This window comes from Argiope bruennichi, chromosome 5 (genome assembly GCF_947563725.1).
Source record: "Argiope bruennichi chromosome 5, qqArgBrue1.1, whole genome shotgun sequence".
Lineage (NCBI taxonomy): Eukaryota > Metazoa > Arthropoda > Arachnida > Araneae > Araneidae > Argiope > Argiope bruennichi.
Window position 1 is genome coordinate 120,134,356 of NC_079155.1, and position 14,859 is coordinate 120,149,214.

Below are 14,859 nucleotides of genomic sequence, written 5' to 3' on the forward strand. Positions count from 1 at the left end.
TTGCTTTCAAAAATATTTCAGATACCATTTTATTTGCTTAAATATTTATGTTTTTAGGAATTATTATTTCTTTTAGAAGTTATATTCTGATTTATAAGAATTTTATTATCTGATTTTTAGAAGTTATATTCGGACATTCAGATTTCCATATGTTTGTAATATGTTATATGAATATTTTGTATTTAAATTTGTGTTGTGTAGTGCTATTTATGCATTTTAAAAAAGAAGGCAGAAATGTATTCTTACTAAACTTATGATACAGACTGTCTATAAAATTTATTGCGTTAAAAATTAATCCTTCAGATTCCTGTGAATCCCAAGACTTGCAATCTATAGATGACTACAAAAAGCATTGAAAGCGATTAAATTGAAATCAGCTATAACGTATAAATCTTTTGAAGACCTCAAAGAAACGAATTAATTTTAAATAAGTTATGCTTATTGAGTTAGAATATATATGGTTTCAGCAGAATACAAAGCAATTCTTTAAAAATATCATCTTGTACGACAAACAAATTTCAAAAAAAAAAAAATCATTAAAAGCTATCTGATCAGTTTCGATTGAACTGTTTTCTTAGTAAAGAAGCCAGCAAAATTCGTTAGGTTAATTAAAGCACCACACTCCAAAGAACTCTAATACATTCACCACCGGGAGCGGTAAAATAAATAAAATAGTAGACGATGAATTATCATGCAGAGTAGATGTAAAACGAACAGTTATCGATCGTTTTCTGCTTACAATACGTTTTCACTGTGACCACGTCGCTTGGGTCCCCTTCCCCAAACTCGCTGTTTGCCGTGACGTACAGCTGGTAGAAGGCCCCTCCGTGAAGCCCCGTCAGGGTGTACGAGTTCTCGTGCGGTGACGTCACTGCCACCCTCTGCCAACTCTCCCCTTTCTTCCGGTAGTGGATGGCATGGCCTGGAAAGGGAGAAAAAACAGAGAGGTTAATTAAGGGCATAGAAACTGAACGTTTATTGCTCTGCGTTAATGAGTGACCGTCACAGAGAACAGCAGATTTCTTTGAATGAAACTGCTGAAGCAGATAGTGAAAAAAAGATGATTATATTCAGCTGTGAATGAATAAGATGAATAAAAGATGCTCATTTTGATGCTTTAAACGTTGGTTAGTTAAATAACACATCGACCGATGAACTCGGAATTAAGAATATATAATCAGTTTATAAAAAGATTTGTGTCAATACTAGTGTGCATACTGTTAATCAAATCTCAATAAAAGAGTTTTCATGACATTGACTAATAAAATTTCCTTTGAGTTTCAACGCATACACATAGTTCGTTAGAAGTCATAAAGCAATGAGATAATGAAATCAGTTTCAGTTCATGAATGCTGTGATATATCACAATACACTGAAAAACACACTAATATACTGAAACTGCAATACATGAATACAATTTAATTCATTCCTAAAGCTCAATAATTTTTTTTTCCTTTTCTTGGTAAAATTGCCAAGTATTTTTATCAATATAATTATGCAACATATGAAAACAAGTCTAAATAATACTTTTAATTAATAACTAAGACATGATTTCCACGACAACCGAAATAAGAAGAATAACAGCTTCAACTGTCAATAAAAATTATAAAATAAATATATAGATGCCATAGATAAAAAAAAATGTGAAATTTATGATAATAACGTGGAATATTTATATTATTAACTAAACAATGAGCAGAGTATAACAGATTATAAATTAAGAGATCAAAGATATTTTCCTAAAATTTATCATTCTCTACATTGTTCAGTCATCATTGTGCATTGAATTATAGGTTATTAAATAAATCAAATAATATAAACCAAATAATATAAACCAAATTAAAAACACTAAAATAATGTTTAAACTAAAAATATCAATATAATGTAGTATGAATACAATTTTATCGAAAATGTTAATAATTTAAATATGGTAACAACGCATTTAAATATTGATTATTTAAGGTTTATTAAAAATAGATTTAGTAGTACTTAAATAATTTATAATCAAAGGATTAATTTTCAATAAAAATTGAAAATAAATGTGTGAGTTTTTTATGCTTCATGCCTGTTAGAAAGTACTGATAAATTAAAATAATACCTGTTATTGGAGATTTGTTGTCTGTTGCTCGCCATTGAATTTTGATTGAATTTTCGGATGTGGCAACCACAAATACAATTGGTGGTGATGGAAGATCTATATAAAATATTAAACATTTGTTAATATTCAAAATAATACAAAACCAATATCAAGAACTTTAAAATATAGTCAGTCAATTGTCGCTTACATTTCTCCTTAAGTAGTAAACCACGATATATAATCTTAGTTTTATTTTAAGCTACAGCAATATTGTTGAAACGTTATTAGAAACATTAAACGAAATATATGAATTCATATAAAAAAATTTGTACAGCAATGTATATTATTGATATTAGTGTTTCAAAAGTTAGTTAGTTAACAGTTACTACCTTCAGCTTTAATAAAGTCATCAGATCAACATCAAACACAACATTTGGTTATAGACAAAATTAACAAATATTTTAAAGAAAATATCTTGAATTAGGTGTGTTTGATATTGTCCAAGAGCAGGCAAAATAATAACGAAGCATAATTCAATACAAGTAGATAAAATATAATTAACCTTTAAAAGCACAGAATTGAAAAAAAGAAACTAATAGAGATATAATAGAAAGACAAAAAAATTAATAAAGGAAATGCATATGGTAATCCTTCCATTACTTAATTTAATTATCATCTTTGTCAATACAGCTTCCAGTTCACAAGGATAGAAAGTATATATACGCAACGAAGTTCTGAGTCTGATATGAAACTATTTAAAATTCTATTTAATAAGATCATTCGATATTTTCGCTTTGAAACTTTGTTTAAAATGATAGTTTATTTCATGGATTTATTTCTTAACGAATAAAAAAACATTTAAATTATTTCCTGACGGAACTATCATTCAATGCTTTCTATGCACTGCGGTAGCCACTGTATTATTTAAATATATGGCAATCTACGAAACCCGGAATTCTATAGAATACCCAGCCATTTTATTATTTTAATATATACTAGTATGTAAGAAAATCGGTATTTTATAGAATGCGCAGGCATTTTATTAAATGCCGAAAACGGGCAATATGTTTACACATTTCTAGGCATACTATAGAATGCCATCAAAGTATGAAATCTGTCTCTTATTCGTTTCACACATGATGAAATTAATCAGATTATACAAGAAAAAAGAGCCTACTTTAATAAAAACATTATAGTCAATGGTCGATTAAATGAAAATGATGATGACACGCTTACAGAAAAGATTACTATTTTTCTTACTTGTTGTATGTGCGTTTTAAGAAACCCAGTGATGCTCCCGTTTATCTTTCAATGCTCGCCCAAAGTGTCATCAAAAATATTTATACCTTCTGTGGCTATTATAGTAAAGATGATGAAATTAATATTTTGTGTACTTCTTTGTTTCAAAATTGTAAATGTTATCGAAGGCACGATTAATTAACAAAATCCTAAAAATACCCCCCCCCCCGCAAAGAAAATGAAAATGAATTCAGGAGAAAGTACACCACTGTTTCTTTGGGAATTATTACGCAATTGCTCCTGACGTCAACAAGGGATGAGTGTTTCGCGCAATAAATTGGTTATTGTAAAGGGTGTGACAACGACCTGTTTCTACAAGCTTGGAACTTCTAAAGGAATTTTAAAACATCTGTAAGTGAGATCACAATTCATTTTATGCTCTAAGAACTTACTTAGAATTGAAGATATTTCTAACCATGAAATTCGTTCTCCTGTCAACTGCAGGAATGAATGAAACGACCTTTAAACAGTAGTTTTATCATGACCTTTTATCCTTTTTTGCTCAAGAGCATTTGTCACTGGTTTGTCATTTGTTTGTTTTGAAATATTTGATATTTTATACACTGCGTAGAGAATGCACTTAATAAATATTATGTTTCATATATTCCATAAAACCACTCGGTATATTCTACAAAATGCTTAAATATTCTATAGAATGCCAGAGTTTTATACATTACTAGTAACGTATATAGATAAAAGTTCCAATTTTCAGTTATGAGTGTACCTCCTCCTAATGTCCTGACAATGACTTCCTGGGAGGGAGGTCCACTGCCTGCATTATTGAAAGCTTTCACTATGATGCTGTATTCCGTGTCCTTGCGGAGGCTGGTGATCATGTGTTCTTGGACACCTCCAGGCACGTAGTCTACCGTCTTGAAGGAATAAGGATTGCTGGAGTCCTGCATGATTTTGTAGCCAACATAGTAACCTTTCAGCTTTCCATTCCATTCGCTCTTCTGAGGAGGCTTGAAACAAAGTAAAAAAGCAGTAGGTTGGACGAAAGTGTAATATGATATGATGATAGGACACCAAAATGACAAAAAAAATATATCTTTTAGTTAACAATAATATATTTTAAAATTGTCATCGTAATGCTACTTTTATACTCTTACCAAAAAAATTATGCATTCATTGCAAACACGTCGATATTTTAAAAGGTATCTTTGATTCATCCATACTCTACACACACACACACACACACACACACACACACATATATATATATATATATATATATATATATATATATATATATATATATATATATATATATATATATATATATATATATATATATATGTATGTATATGTGTGTGTGTGTGTTTGTGTGTGTGTAGAGAAAGAGGAAAATACTAGCCGCATTTGGGGACCAGTCAGTTAGCGGAATTAATGCCCAATAACAATTTGAGTTAAATATTTTGTATGACTTGGTTGATGATTTAATAGATAATTTTACGAAATTTCGCCAAGCAAGATGGGTAAAATTTCTGAAATCTCGAGATATATTTGTGATAAAATTTAGAAGAAGATGAGATGATAGGATTTTGCTCTGAGTTGTTTACGGTCTTGCTTTGTCTGGTGCTTTATTTATTTATTTATTTTGAAATGGTTTCTAGTGTTTTTTGCGCAGGAATTGTACTAATTAAAAAAATTTAATCCTGATTTAAGAAATTTATAGATGGTTTATTTTATTTCCATGCTATTTGCCCCTTTACTGAAAGAAAAAGTATTTCATTTTGAAAATTGCAACATTTTTTAAAGAAAAAGAAAGGTATCAGTGAAACCAAGTTCGGGAAACACTGATAAAAAATTTTTTCAAAATATCATTCATGTAATGCTGAGAATAAATTAACAATTATCAAGCGAATATATTATGTCTCAACATTGCAATGTGTCTTCACATCAAGTATGCAAAAATTGTGGGGAAACCTTTTCAAGACTTTAAAATGAAATCACTGATAAATTGATATAGTATACATAAATTGATACATACATAGCTGCTTGTATGTTATGAAGCTCCAACTAAGTACTACTGTATATTTAGAGATTTATGAGCATTTTAATTCCAATAATGATACATAAATAACTTAGATGAAAATAAAAAAAAATTAAATCTGTAATACCTTCCATGTCACAAGCAACGAAGCCGTCCCTTTCACATCTACATTAACATCCTTTGGAGATCCAGAAGGTTCTAAAAATTATTTAAATTATCCATTTATTACCATTAAATTCAGATTTTGATCTAATAACAAATTAAATCAATGCTTTTTCTAAAAAAAGGAAAAAGTTTCAAGTTTGTCTATATACTACAGATTAAATCAGTATTTCAAATGCTCGAGGTTTTTGTTTCAATAAATAATCAATTACTGAAAATAAAAATATAATCAATATATATAATAAAAATATAAACTTGCTACTAAAACGGCATAAATTAAGAACATTTTCGATTTAATATTTTGTATTTATTCAATACAATTTTAAATTTATCAACTAATATAGAAATATAAATCAAATAATATAGAAAGAAGAAATATCAAATAATATGTTTGAAGACTTATAACGAAAAAGTATGGCGAAATTTAGATTCCTTTAAGTCTGTAAATTTTAAATAAGTAAAAAAAAAAATGCATTTGATTAGTTATTTACGTAATTAGAACATTTCAATAATAAATTCATACGAGTTATTTTGAATTTAAAATACAGTTTACTTTCGTAAATAATTATAAAACTAATGGTGATATTTAAATAAACTTACACTTTTAAAAAAATGACATTTTTCTTTAAAAAAATTAAAAAAATTATCTAATATAAAATAAATCGACACTGTAGATTCTGAATTAATCTGAGTTTGAATTTAAAAGAATTATAATATATAAGAATTTGAAAATTACGGTTTAACTAAAGAATTTAAAACTGATCTCGATAATTTAGAATTATTTTGTATTTTTGTACTACCAAAAATATAAAATAATTCTAAAGTTCAGTATGATTAGGGCACATTTTAAATCAAGCAAATGTTTTGTATTAATAACTGTGATTATGAACATCTATAATTTGTGTTACCCTCCTCCCCCGTTGTGAAAGAAATGGTGTCTGATGGCTCGCCTCGTCCCACTGTATTTTCTGCTACAATGGCCAGACCGTAGTTAGTGCCCGGATGTAGATTCTTTATCAAAGCTGATGTTTGAGCGCTGCTCACCACTTTCTCTTCCAAGCGATGCCGCCCGCCAGATACTAGGGAAAAAAACAGTTTCAAGAAAATATCAATATTTTGAAATTTAAAAATTGTTTTCATTTCTAAGAAATAATTTCGCTCATGTGTGTGACGCACATCTGGTCGAAAAATGGTACTAAGATAAACCCCTGATCTGCAATTGCATTCGTATTACAATTTTTCATAAAGTAACTATAGATAGAAATATGAATACTTAGTTTGTTATAAAATGCTTATTATTTAGCTATGCACTGATTTATCTTAAGAGGTACGTTCCGTCATCGACAGATGATTCCAACTAGTCATATCACAGTTTTTCTGCACCCAGGGAAAAGAAAATGGCATATTAAATCTAGGTTCTACTCATTCTAGCTTTCATGGTATCTTCCCGAAATGATTCTGAAAGAGGCTGTCTTATTTTTATATTTGTAATAAGGATCAAAATAAATCAGAGCTAGTTTAATGTAAAATAATAATATTGCATCGAAATTTATTCATATTTTTGCTTTAATATCAACATCTAAAAGGTGTAAAAGATTATTCAGAGTGTAAGAATATGAGAAATTATGATTGAAAATTCTGTTAAAATGAAACAGGATCGTTGACAATAATTTAATTTAATAAATCGTTTTTTACATTATGGACCAAGGAAAAAAGCTCGTATTTATTTAAATTTAATTTTTTGCATGCCATTTTAAACAGGGATTAATTAACTTTCAAAGCTGAATTCAAATTCTACGAAAAAAAGCTATTATTTCAAAGATATTAAAATTTCATATGGTAGAATTTAAGACTAATTGTTGCTCTTATAAAGAAAAAAGATTTTATGAATTAAAATATCGAAGAGAGTTAAAATAATGAAGAACAAATTTGAATTCGAGAATATAATGCTTTAAAAACTGTCTTTAAATATAAGTACATATGGCAATTGAAACTTTCTGTTCTAATTTTGTATCTCATTTTATATCTTTATGTATATATATAACAAAAATGTACAATACATACATCAATGCATTCACGATCAATATAAAAAGCATCTACTAAAAGGAAATGGTACTTGATTTATTTTACTAATATTTATTTGTTTGATAATTTATATTTTGCTGATTTTCCTTTTCATTATTAATAATCATTTAATTTAATTTCTTAATTTACTAATAATACTTACTTATGATTCTATAAATAAATTTGAAATATTATTTTTCGAAATATACTTGGAAAGCACGCACTTTTAGATACTTTAATTTCAGAATTTGTACAAGAAGAAATTTGTAATCAATTAGTGTAATAAATTATTTCATACGAATCTAAAAGTAAGAGAGTTTTTATTGAATTTATCCAAATTGCGTTCTTAGCTTACTGAATTCATTCATAGATTAAATTTATCCACATGAATTCAACTTAAAATGGACAATACATGTATTCTTTGCTTTTATCTATTTTTGAACATCAATGGTATTTCAAAAGTCACTGAAAAGCTATTCATCATTCATTCAGAGGATCTATCTGTGTTACCTGCGTCTTTCCAGTACTGCAGGACGTATTTGGTGATGGGACTGTTTCCGGTGTAAGGCGACGACCATGAGACACTGGCACTGCGGCTCCACACTTCCTGCACTTTCAGATCGAGGGGTGTGGCTGGCACCTCTTTGATGGCAGAGATAAAAGGTTTTGAGTAATCGGAAAATATTCAATACCATTTTTCCGTAAATGATACACGAAATAGCGCACATAAAACATTAAACAATTAAAAGATGTGCATTCATTAGCATAGTTTGAGTATTTATAAACCCATTAATCAAATGATTTGGTATTTGTATTTCTAATAATAAATATATTTCTCAAAATAATATATATGTTATGGTAAATGCAATAAACGAAGGATTATGTATAATTACCAGTGATTATTTATAATCATAAGTAAATATATGTTACGGTAAATGTAATAAATGAGAGATTATGTATAATTACCAGTGATTTTTTTATAATCACCAGTAAATATATGTTACGGTAAATGTAATAAACGAGGGATTATGTATAATTACCAGTGATTATTTATAATCACCTGTAAATTTAGTGATAATTGTGAATAATCACTGGTAATTATGCATAAACACCGGATTAACCATATACATAGCATATACATAATGAAAAAATAAATTACTCAGTCAATCTACTTTTAAAATGTAAAAAAATGATTCAAATTTCCATCTTAAAAATCTTTTATATTTGTTATTTTTTCTGTATAAATTTCCAATTTTTGAAAGCGAGTAGCAGAAAAATTATATAAAGAAATGTTTTTAAAATTCCATAATTTGCAATTTTTTTTTTAGTTTGTTGGATAAAAAAATTCTTTAGACATAAAAATAAATTAGCATCAAAATGATGTTAGAAATTAGAAATACAAAAATACTTGAAATAAACTATTGCAATATGTAAAATAAAAGATTCCATTGTTCCCTGATGATGATATTATTTGCTTTTAATTATTGGTGTTCTCTAGAATTTAAGCCTTTTAGAAGGTATGATGTTATGTCTTTAGAGTTGCTTTGAAAATTACCCTACCCCGACAATCTTTCATTTAAAGTTCTTCAATTGATACCTCTACATAAAGTAATGATAAAAAAATGTTATACATATTTCAAATGAAAACATTAATAATTTAATCATACATTTAAGCATTTAAAAAAAACTCCTGAAATACAACTCATTGAGAAAATTTATTTGCCTAACGCATTATCATAATATATATTTCTCAAATGAAGTATCATTTATTTATCATTCGAATTAATCATGCGCATAAATGGATGCGGAAATTGTCTTACCCATTACTAAGAGTTTTATACTTCTTTCATCCTTCCCGTACGGATTTTCTGTCAGGCAAGTGTACAGTTGCCCGTCTGTTCGATCTGCTTCTCGCAGAACGAGCTCCGATTTTAATCCTTTTGGAGTGAGAGTTTCAAATATTTCATACCTGAATGGGAATTACATTTTAGTTGAATATACTCTGGCTTAAATCCATGAGATTAAATATAGCAAAATACTGAATATGCATTAAATAAATATTTGCATTGAATTGAAATTTGAAAAAAAATCTTTTGTCAAAATAATTAAAATTTTTAGAAGAATATTTTAATGGTTTGAAAAAAATTCTTGAATTTTTTTTATGAATTTGATCAGAATTAAAATACAAAAATATCTAATTCGAACACATGATGAAAATGTTTTTTATTATTTTTTAAACATTTTTATCTTAAGTAATTCAAAATGTCGATCGATTGTAAAGGTAAGTATCTAATTTTTCACAATTTAAAACCGTTATTAGTTCCTATAAGTTTTCCCATGTGATTAAAATAGTAGGATTTTTTTTTTCACAATTACTTTTGAATTAGTAGAGTTATAAATAAAATAACTAGTTAACTATATATATATATATATAATATAACAAATTTAAATAAAATAATTAATAAACTATATATAAAATAATAAAAGCTATAAATAAAATACTAGTATTAAAAATATTACCTTAAATAATATCTTAAAATGAACTCATTGCTTTATAAGGAATGTACACATCTGTGAATATACAATACACTTGAAGTCTAACGGAATTCTTGTTATGTAATCTTTAACATGTTACGATTAATGTAAAAGATCGATTATTTTCAATAATGAATGGAGTTTGTATATCCGATCCTTGCATACATTCGGATGCAGGCATGGCACAGTAAATTGCAAGAAAGAACATGATGTTTCAGCATATTGTAAATAAAGTGTAATAAGATAATACGTGCGCCATTACACTTATCATGTTATGACAGAGAAATGAAATCCACTATAAACTGGTAGCAGTCTTTTATATAATGATGTAAAACTTTTTCCTTATGTATCGATTTTTAAAAATATATTCTTTTTAAACCTCGAAATGAATTATGAAAACTCTTGTCGATTTACTTTGGAAATTTCAGAAAGTTAAAATTAGTCGAACTTTCAATAATTACTTTCAATTCAATCATTAATCAATTTAGTTTTAAGGTTGTTTACCTTCCTCCATTTATTTTTCTCAGTTCTTTACTATCTTTCTTCCAAATGACTGAAAGGGGTTGATCTCCAATGGCTTCGCATCTCAGACTAGCACTGTCTCCTTTTTTCACCGTTACTACCGTAAACTTTTCATCAAAGCGTGCGGGAACTGGAAAGAAGAATAATTTTACTGATATGTTCAGAAAGGCTAATATTGCTTAAATGGCTTTAAAATACCTTCCCTACCTCCAAAGCAGCTACAGGAGAAAAAATAAATGCACATGAAATGAAGAATTAATATTCAGATTGTTTCAAAGGATATAATTTAGGAAATAGACACATGAGTCTAAGAAAAATTCACATTTAAAAGAGATTAATAAATAATCATCACTGGCATTTTTACATAAACCTAATTTAACTAAAATTTAGCTAATAAGCAATAAAGTGTAATCATACCAAAATTTATTGTAAACAAAAATTTAATAAAAATGTCATAGGCAAAAAATGTGCACAATATTAAAAGAATTGCATAAATAAAACCATCCAGTTTTCTTTCTAGAATGTTATATAAATTTCATTTTTTAAAATGAGTCAGGATCAACATAATAACTGCAATATTTCAAATAAAAAAAAAATATTCAGCAGATAAAATGTTTCGCTCAAAAATATACCGATATTGTTCGTTTTCATAGGTTTTATGTTTGTAAATTATTTGTTTTAGTTGTTTTTTTTTAAGTGCAAACATAAAGCCTTCATTTAAAAAAGCGTATAAACACTCAACTAGATTCCAAATTGTGAAAATTTTCTCTCTTTCAAAGCTTCAAATTGTAAATAATTTTTAAAATTTATCTTTTTGTTTATAAAAATAATATTGTAAGATTAATAATATGAATCTGTAATATTAACAGAATTAATCAGTGCTGCTGGTACAGAATAGTAAATTGATTTTAAATAAGTGGTATAACATCTCTTGCGATTATAAAATAATTATATTCTTCCCCTGGAAAAAATGTATGATACATGTTTTTTTATATTTAAACTATTGGTAACACTGAATATTTTGAAGAGACAAACATCAAAAAAACTTTTAAATGAAGAAATTAATATTTATAAACATGAATATCATATCAAAAATTTGTATGTTGAGTTTTTGATGTTTAAAAATTTCTTATATATAAAACCAATCATGTTCTGCATCAATAAAATTACGAACAAGTAATTCAAACACAGACTCATAATATGATTTGAACATAACGTTATGTTTAAAAAGTGCTTTCGAGCACTTACTTAAACAAGCTTTTGATTTGTTGTTTATTTTGAGTCAATTTTTTGCATTGGTCCTTGACCATTTTAATACATTTATTAAACACATATATAAGAAACTAAATTCTTTCTTAGTGATTAAAAGCAACTCGAAACCCTAATGTTATGTTTTTTTTTAAATATTTTTTTTCTCATTCAGAATAGAATCATAATTTATATTGTAACTTCCTTGAATATGGAGAACAAAAAATGTCGAGTCTATGAAATCAAAACAATTGATTAGTGAAATCAAACTACTTATACAAACAAATATAGGCATACAAACAATCTCGCATTGCAAACATAAACACAAATGGGGTTCTGACGCGTACAATTAAGCATGTTCATTTGCAACTACAATCTTTTTTCTCCTCTCAAAAGATTAAATTTCCGTATATGTTATAAATAACATCCATCGTTCATCTATTCAATGTGTTATAAAATCTCGTCGATGTCGTGGTAAAATAAGAACAACAAATAAACAGACATCAACGACAGATAAAAATGAATGGAGGCCCACAAATAGTGTTACCATTGACAACAATTTTTATTTCTTTCGTCAACCCCTCCCCCACTCCGTTATGAGCTGAGCAACGATACAAGCCTTCATCTTCTTCACTCAGGGTATTGATGGTGATGTTTCCGTTGCTATGGGCAACCATACGGTTGGCTTCGTTGTGAATGACGTCGCGTCCTTTGTGCCACGTGATTCGTGGTTTGGGAGAACCAGCAGCTGCGCACTCCAGACTTATGCTCGAGCCATAAACACCTGTCATATCGTGTGGTGTTTTGATCCAGAAAGGCGGTGCTATAAAAATAATAACAAATTTTAATTGTAATAACAAATAATTATTTTCATTAACAAAATAAACGTTTCAGATTATTTTTTTAAGGCAGGGATTTAAAAAATTAAACAGAAATACAATACTTTCAATGAACAACATTTTTTTTTTGTGTCTATAATATGAATAGACTTCATTTTTTTCTTTTATTTTAGCTTTCTAATAAAGAAGATTAAAATTTATGTATCAGGAGAAAATTATAAATATTAGGGAATTTTAGCTATAAAAATAAAATATATTAAATATATCTAAATGAAAAAAATATAATAATAAATATAATGTTTAATTATATTTAAAAGAGAAATTTCTCGTTATATATATATATATATATTCTAAACTATAAACTGTAAAAGCAAAAATAAGTTTACACAAATACTAATAAAATGCCATACTATCTTCTATAAAATATTCGTTAGCATTAAAATCATTTTAGCATTTTTAAAAATCGTTATGAAATAAAATAATAATTATTTGACGTTCTCTCAGTAATCTATAAAATTTCTATCCATTTTACTAAATCATGTACTAATAGTCGACTGATATCTTAAAATTATTTATATACTTTATATAATTTAGATTTGAGCCTATCATGCAATAAATATCACAATTTCATTCTTCCTTTATGTTTATATCCTTTTTTTTCATAAACAACTTTATGTATGTTTTTAATATTCCTAAAATAAAGGTTAAAAACTAAAAAGAAAGAATTATTAATTCTCTAATTAAAATATGTTTTTTGTAATATTATTTGTTTGTAACATTGTTTTGGATAACGTGGAAGGTTTATGGAATACTTTAAATACACCTGAAGAGTTTGTTTAAATGTAGTTTTAGCAAATGAAGCAATTTCAGAACTTGAAAATGTTGATTGACTAGAAAATGCTATTGCACAGCTATGAAAATAATTTTGTGTTCATTCTCTATGAAATTTTAAAAGTAATAAATAATTTTTAATATTTTTTATTCATATTATGTCGTTTTATTTGCATTTATTTTTGTTATTACTCACAAATCTAGCTTAAAAAATATTAAAATATTTATGTCTTGTTGCCTAATGAAACACTTGACATACTTTGACCTTAAATATCCGTATTTGTAAATGCATATTTCTAATTACGAATTCTTTCAGTTTATTTAGAACAAATACTTGCAAAGCAAGTTTTCAGAGCTCTATTATTAATTATTATTATTTCATACTCATGTTTTACACAAACGTTTAGTATATTGGCGAAAACATACTTTTCAAATTTTTTTACACAAAGAATAATTGAACTTTTAATCAATTAATAAGCACTTTGTTGATTTTTTTTAAATAACAATTCACTTCACTCTTTTGCACTGCACTATCATATACTTTAGATTTCGTTTGTTTATTTATTCTTTTGCGTACGAGTATTTTGAAATGAAACATTTTTCAATAAATCTAGCTCTTATATTTTTTTCTTTAAATTAATACGTTTGTGAAATCGCTTTCATCGATCTTTGAAAATTAGAAACATAAGAAAAATTAAAATAATACAAAAGTATTCAGTTGGAGATATTCACAAACAGTTTCCAAATGAACCAAATTAAGATAAACTTTAGTGAATTTGTTACAGTTTTGCTTCTCAGCAAATGTCATTTAAAGATAAAATATTTAATGAAGCTTATTTCATAAAAGTTTCATAGCATGTTTCTGACATAATTTGGTTAAAAATCAGATTTTTTGGCTACAAATTTTACTTTTTTCTAATACAATTACTCTTTTGGAAAAGATATGAAATGTATTATAGTTGGATTACATCGCATCCATTTGTGAATGAATAAAATAACTTCATATAGTTTTCATTAAATTAGTTATTTATTGAAAAGAAATAATAAGCGACTTATAAAGTGAAAGGGAGATTCTAACGTTAATTTGAAATAATCCATTTTTTTCTGCTGGAATTATATATATTGGAATTTCAATCACTATGATAATTTTGGAGATTTAAAGAAACACAAAACATCAAAGCAACCATTGTTTTTTTCACTTATCTCACTTCAGAAATTGAAATATAAAATAAAATTAATCGAAGACGCTCTATGTACGAATTGTGTAAATAATGTGGAATTGATTT

At 27.0% G+C, this 14,859-nt stretch overlaps 1 protein-coding gene across 1 annotated transcript in view; it reads right to left on the minus strand.

The window, feature by feature from the left end:
- Positions 1-14,859, minus strand: part of LOC129968381 (uncharacterized) — a 95,219-nt gene that overhangs the window by 8,668 nt on the left and 71,692 nt on the right. Inside the window, exons 20-27 of the mRNA XM_056082237.1 lie at positions 10,638-10,785; positions 9,419-9,567; positions 8,109-8,240; positions 6,443-6,613; positions 5,500-5,570; positions 4,101-4,341; positions 2,099-2,194; positions 740-922 (exon numbers count right to left, since the gene is read on the minus strand). Coding sequence (XP_055938212.1) covers positions 740-922; positions 2,099-2,194; positions 4,101-4,341; positions 5,500-5,570; positions 6,443-6,613; positions 8,109-8,240; positions 9,419-9,567; positions 10,638-10,785 — 1,191 coding nt within the window. The remainder of the gene's footprint in view (positions 1-739; positions 923-2,098; positions 2,195-4,100; positions 4,342-5,499; positions 5,571-6,442; positions 6,614-8,108; positions 8,241-9,418; positions 9,568-10,637; positions 10,786-14,859) is intronic.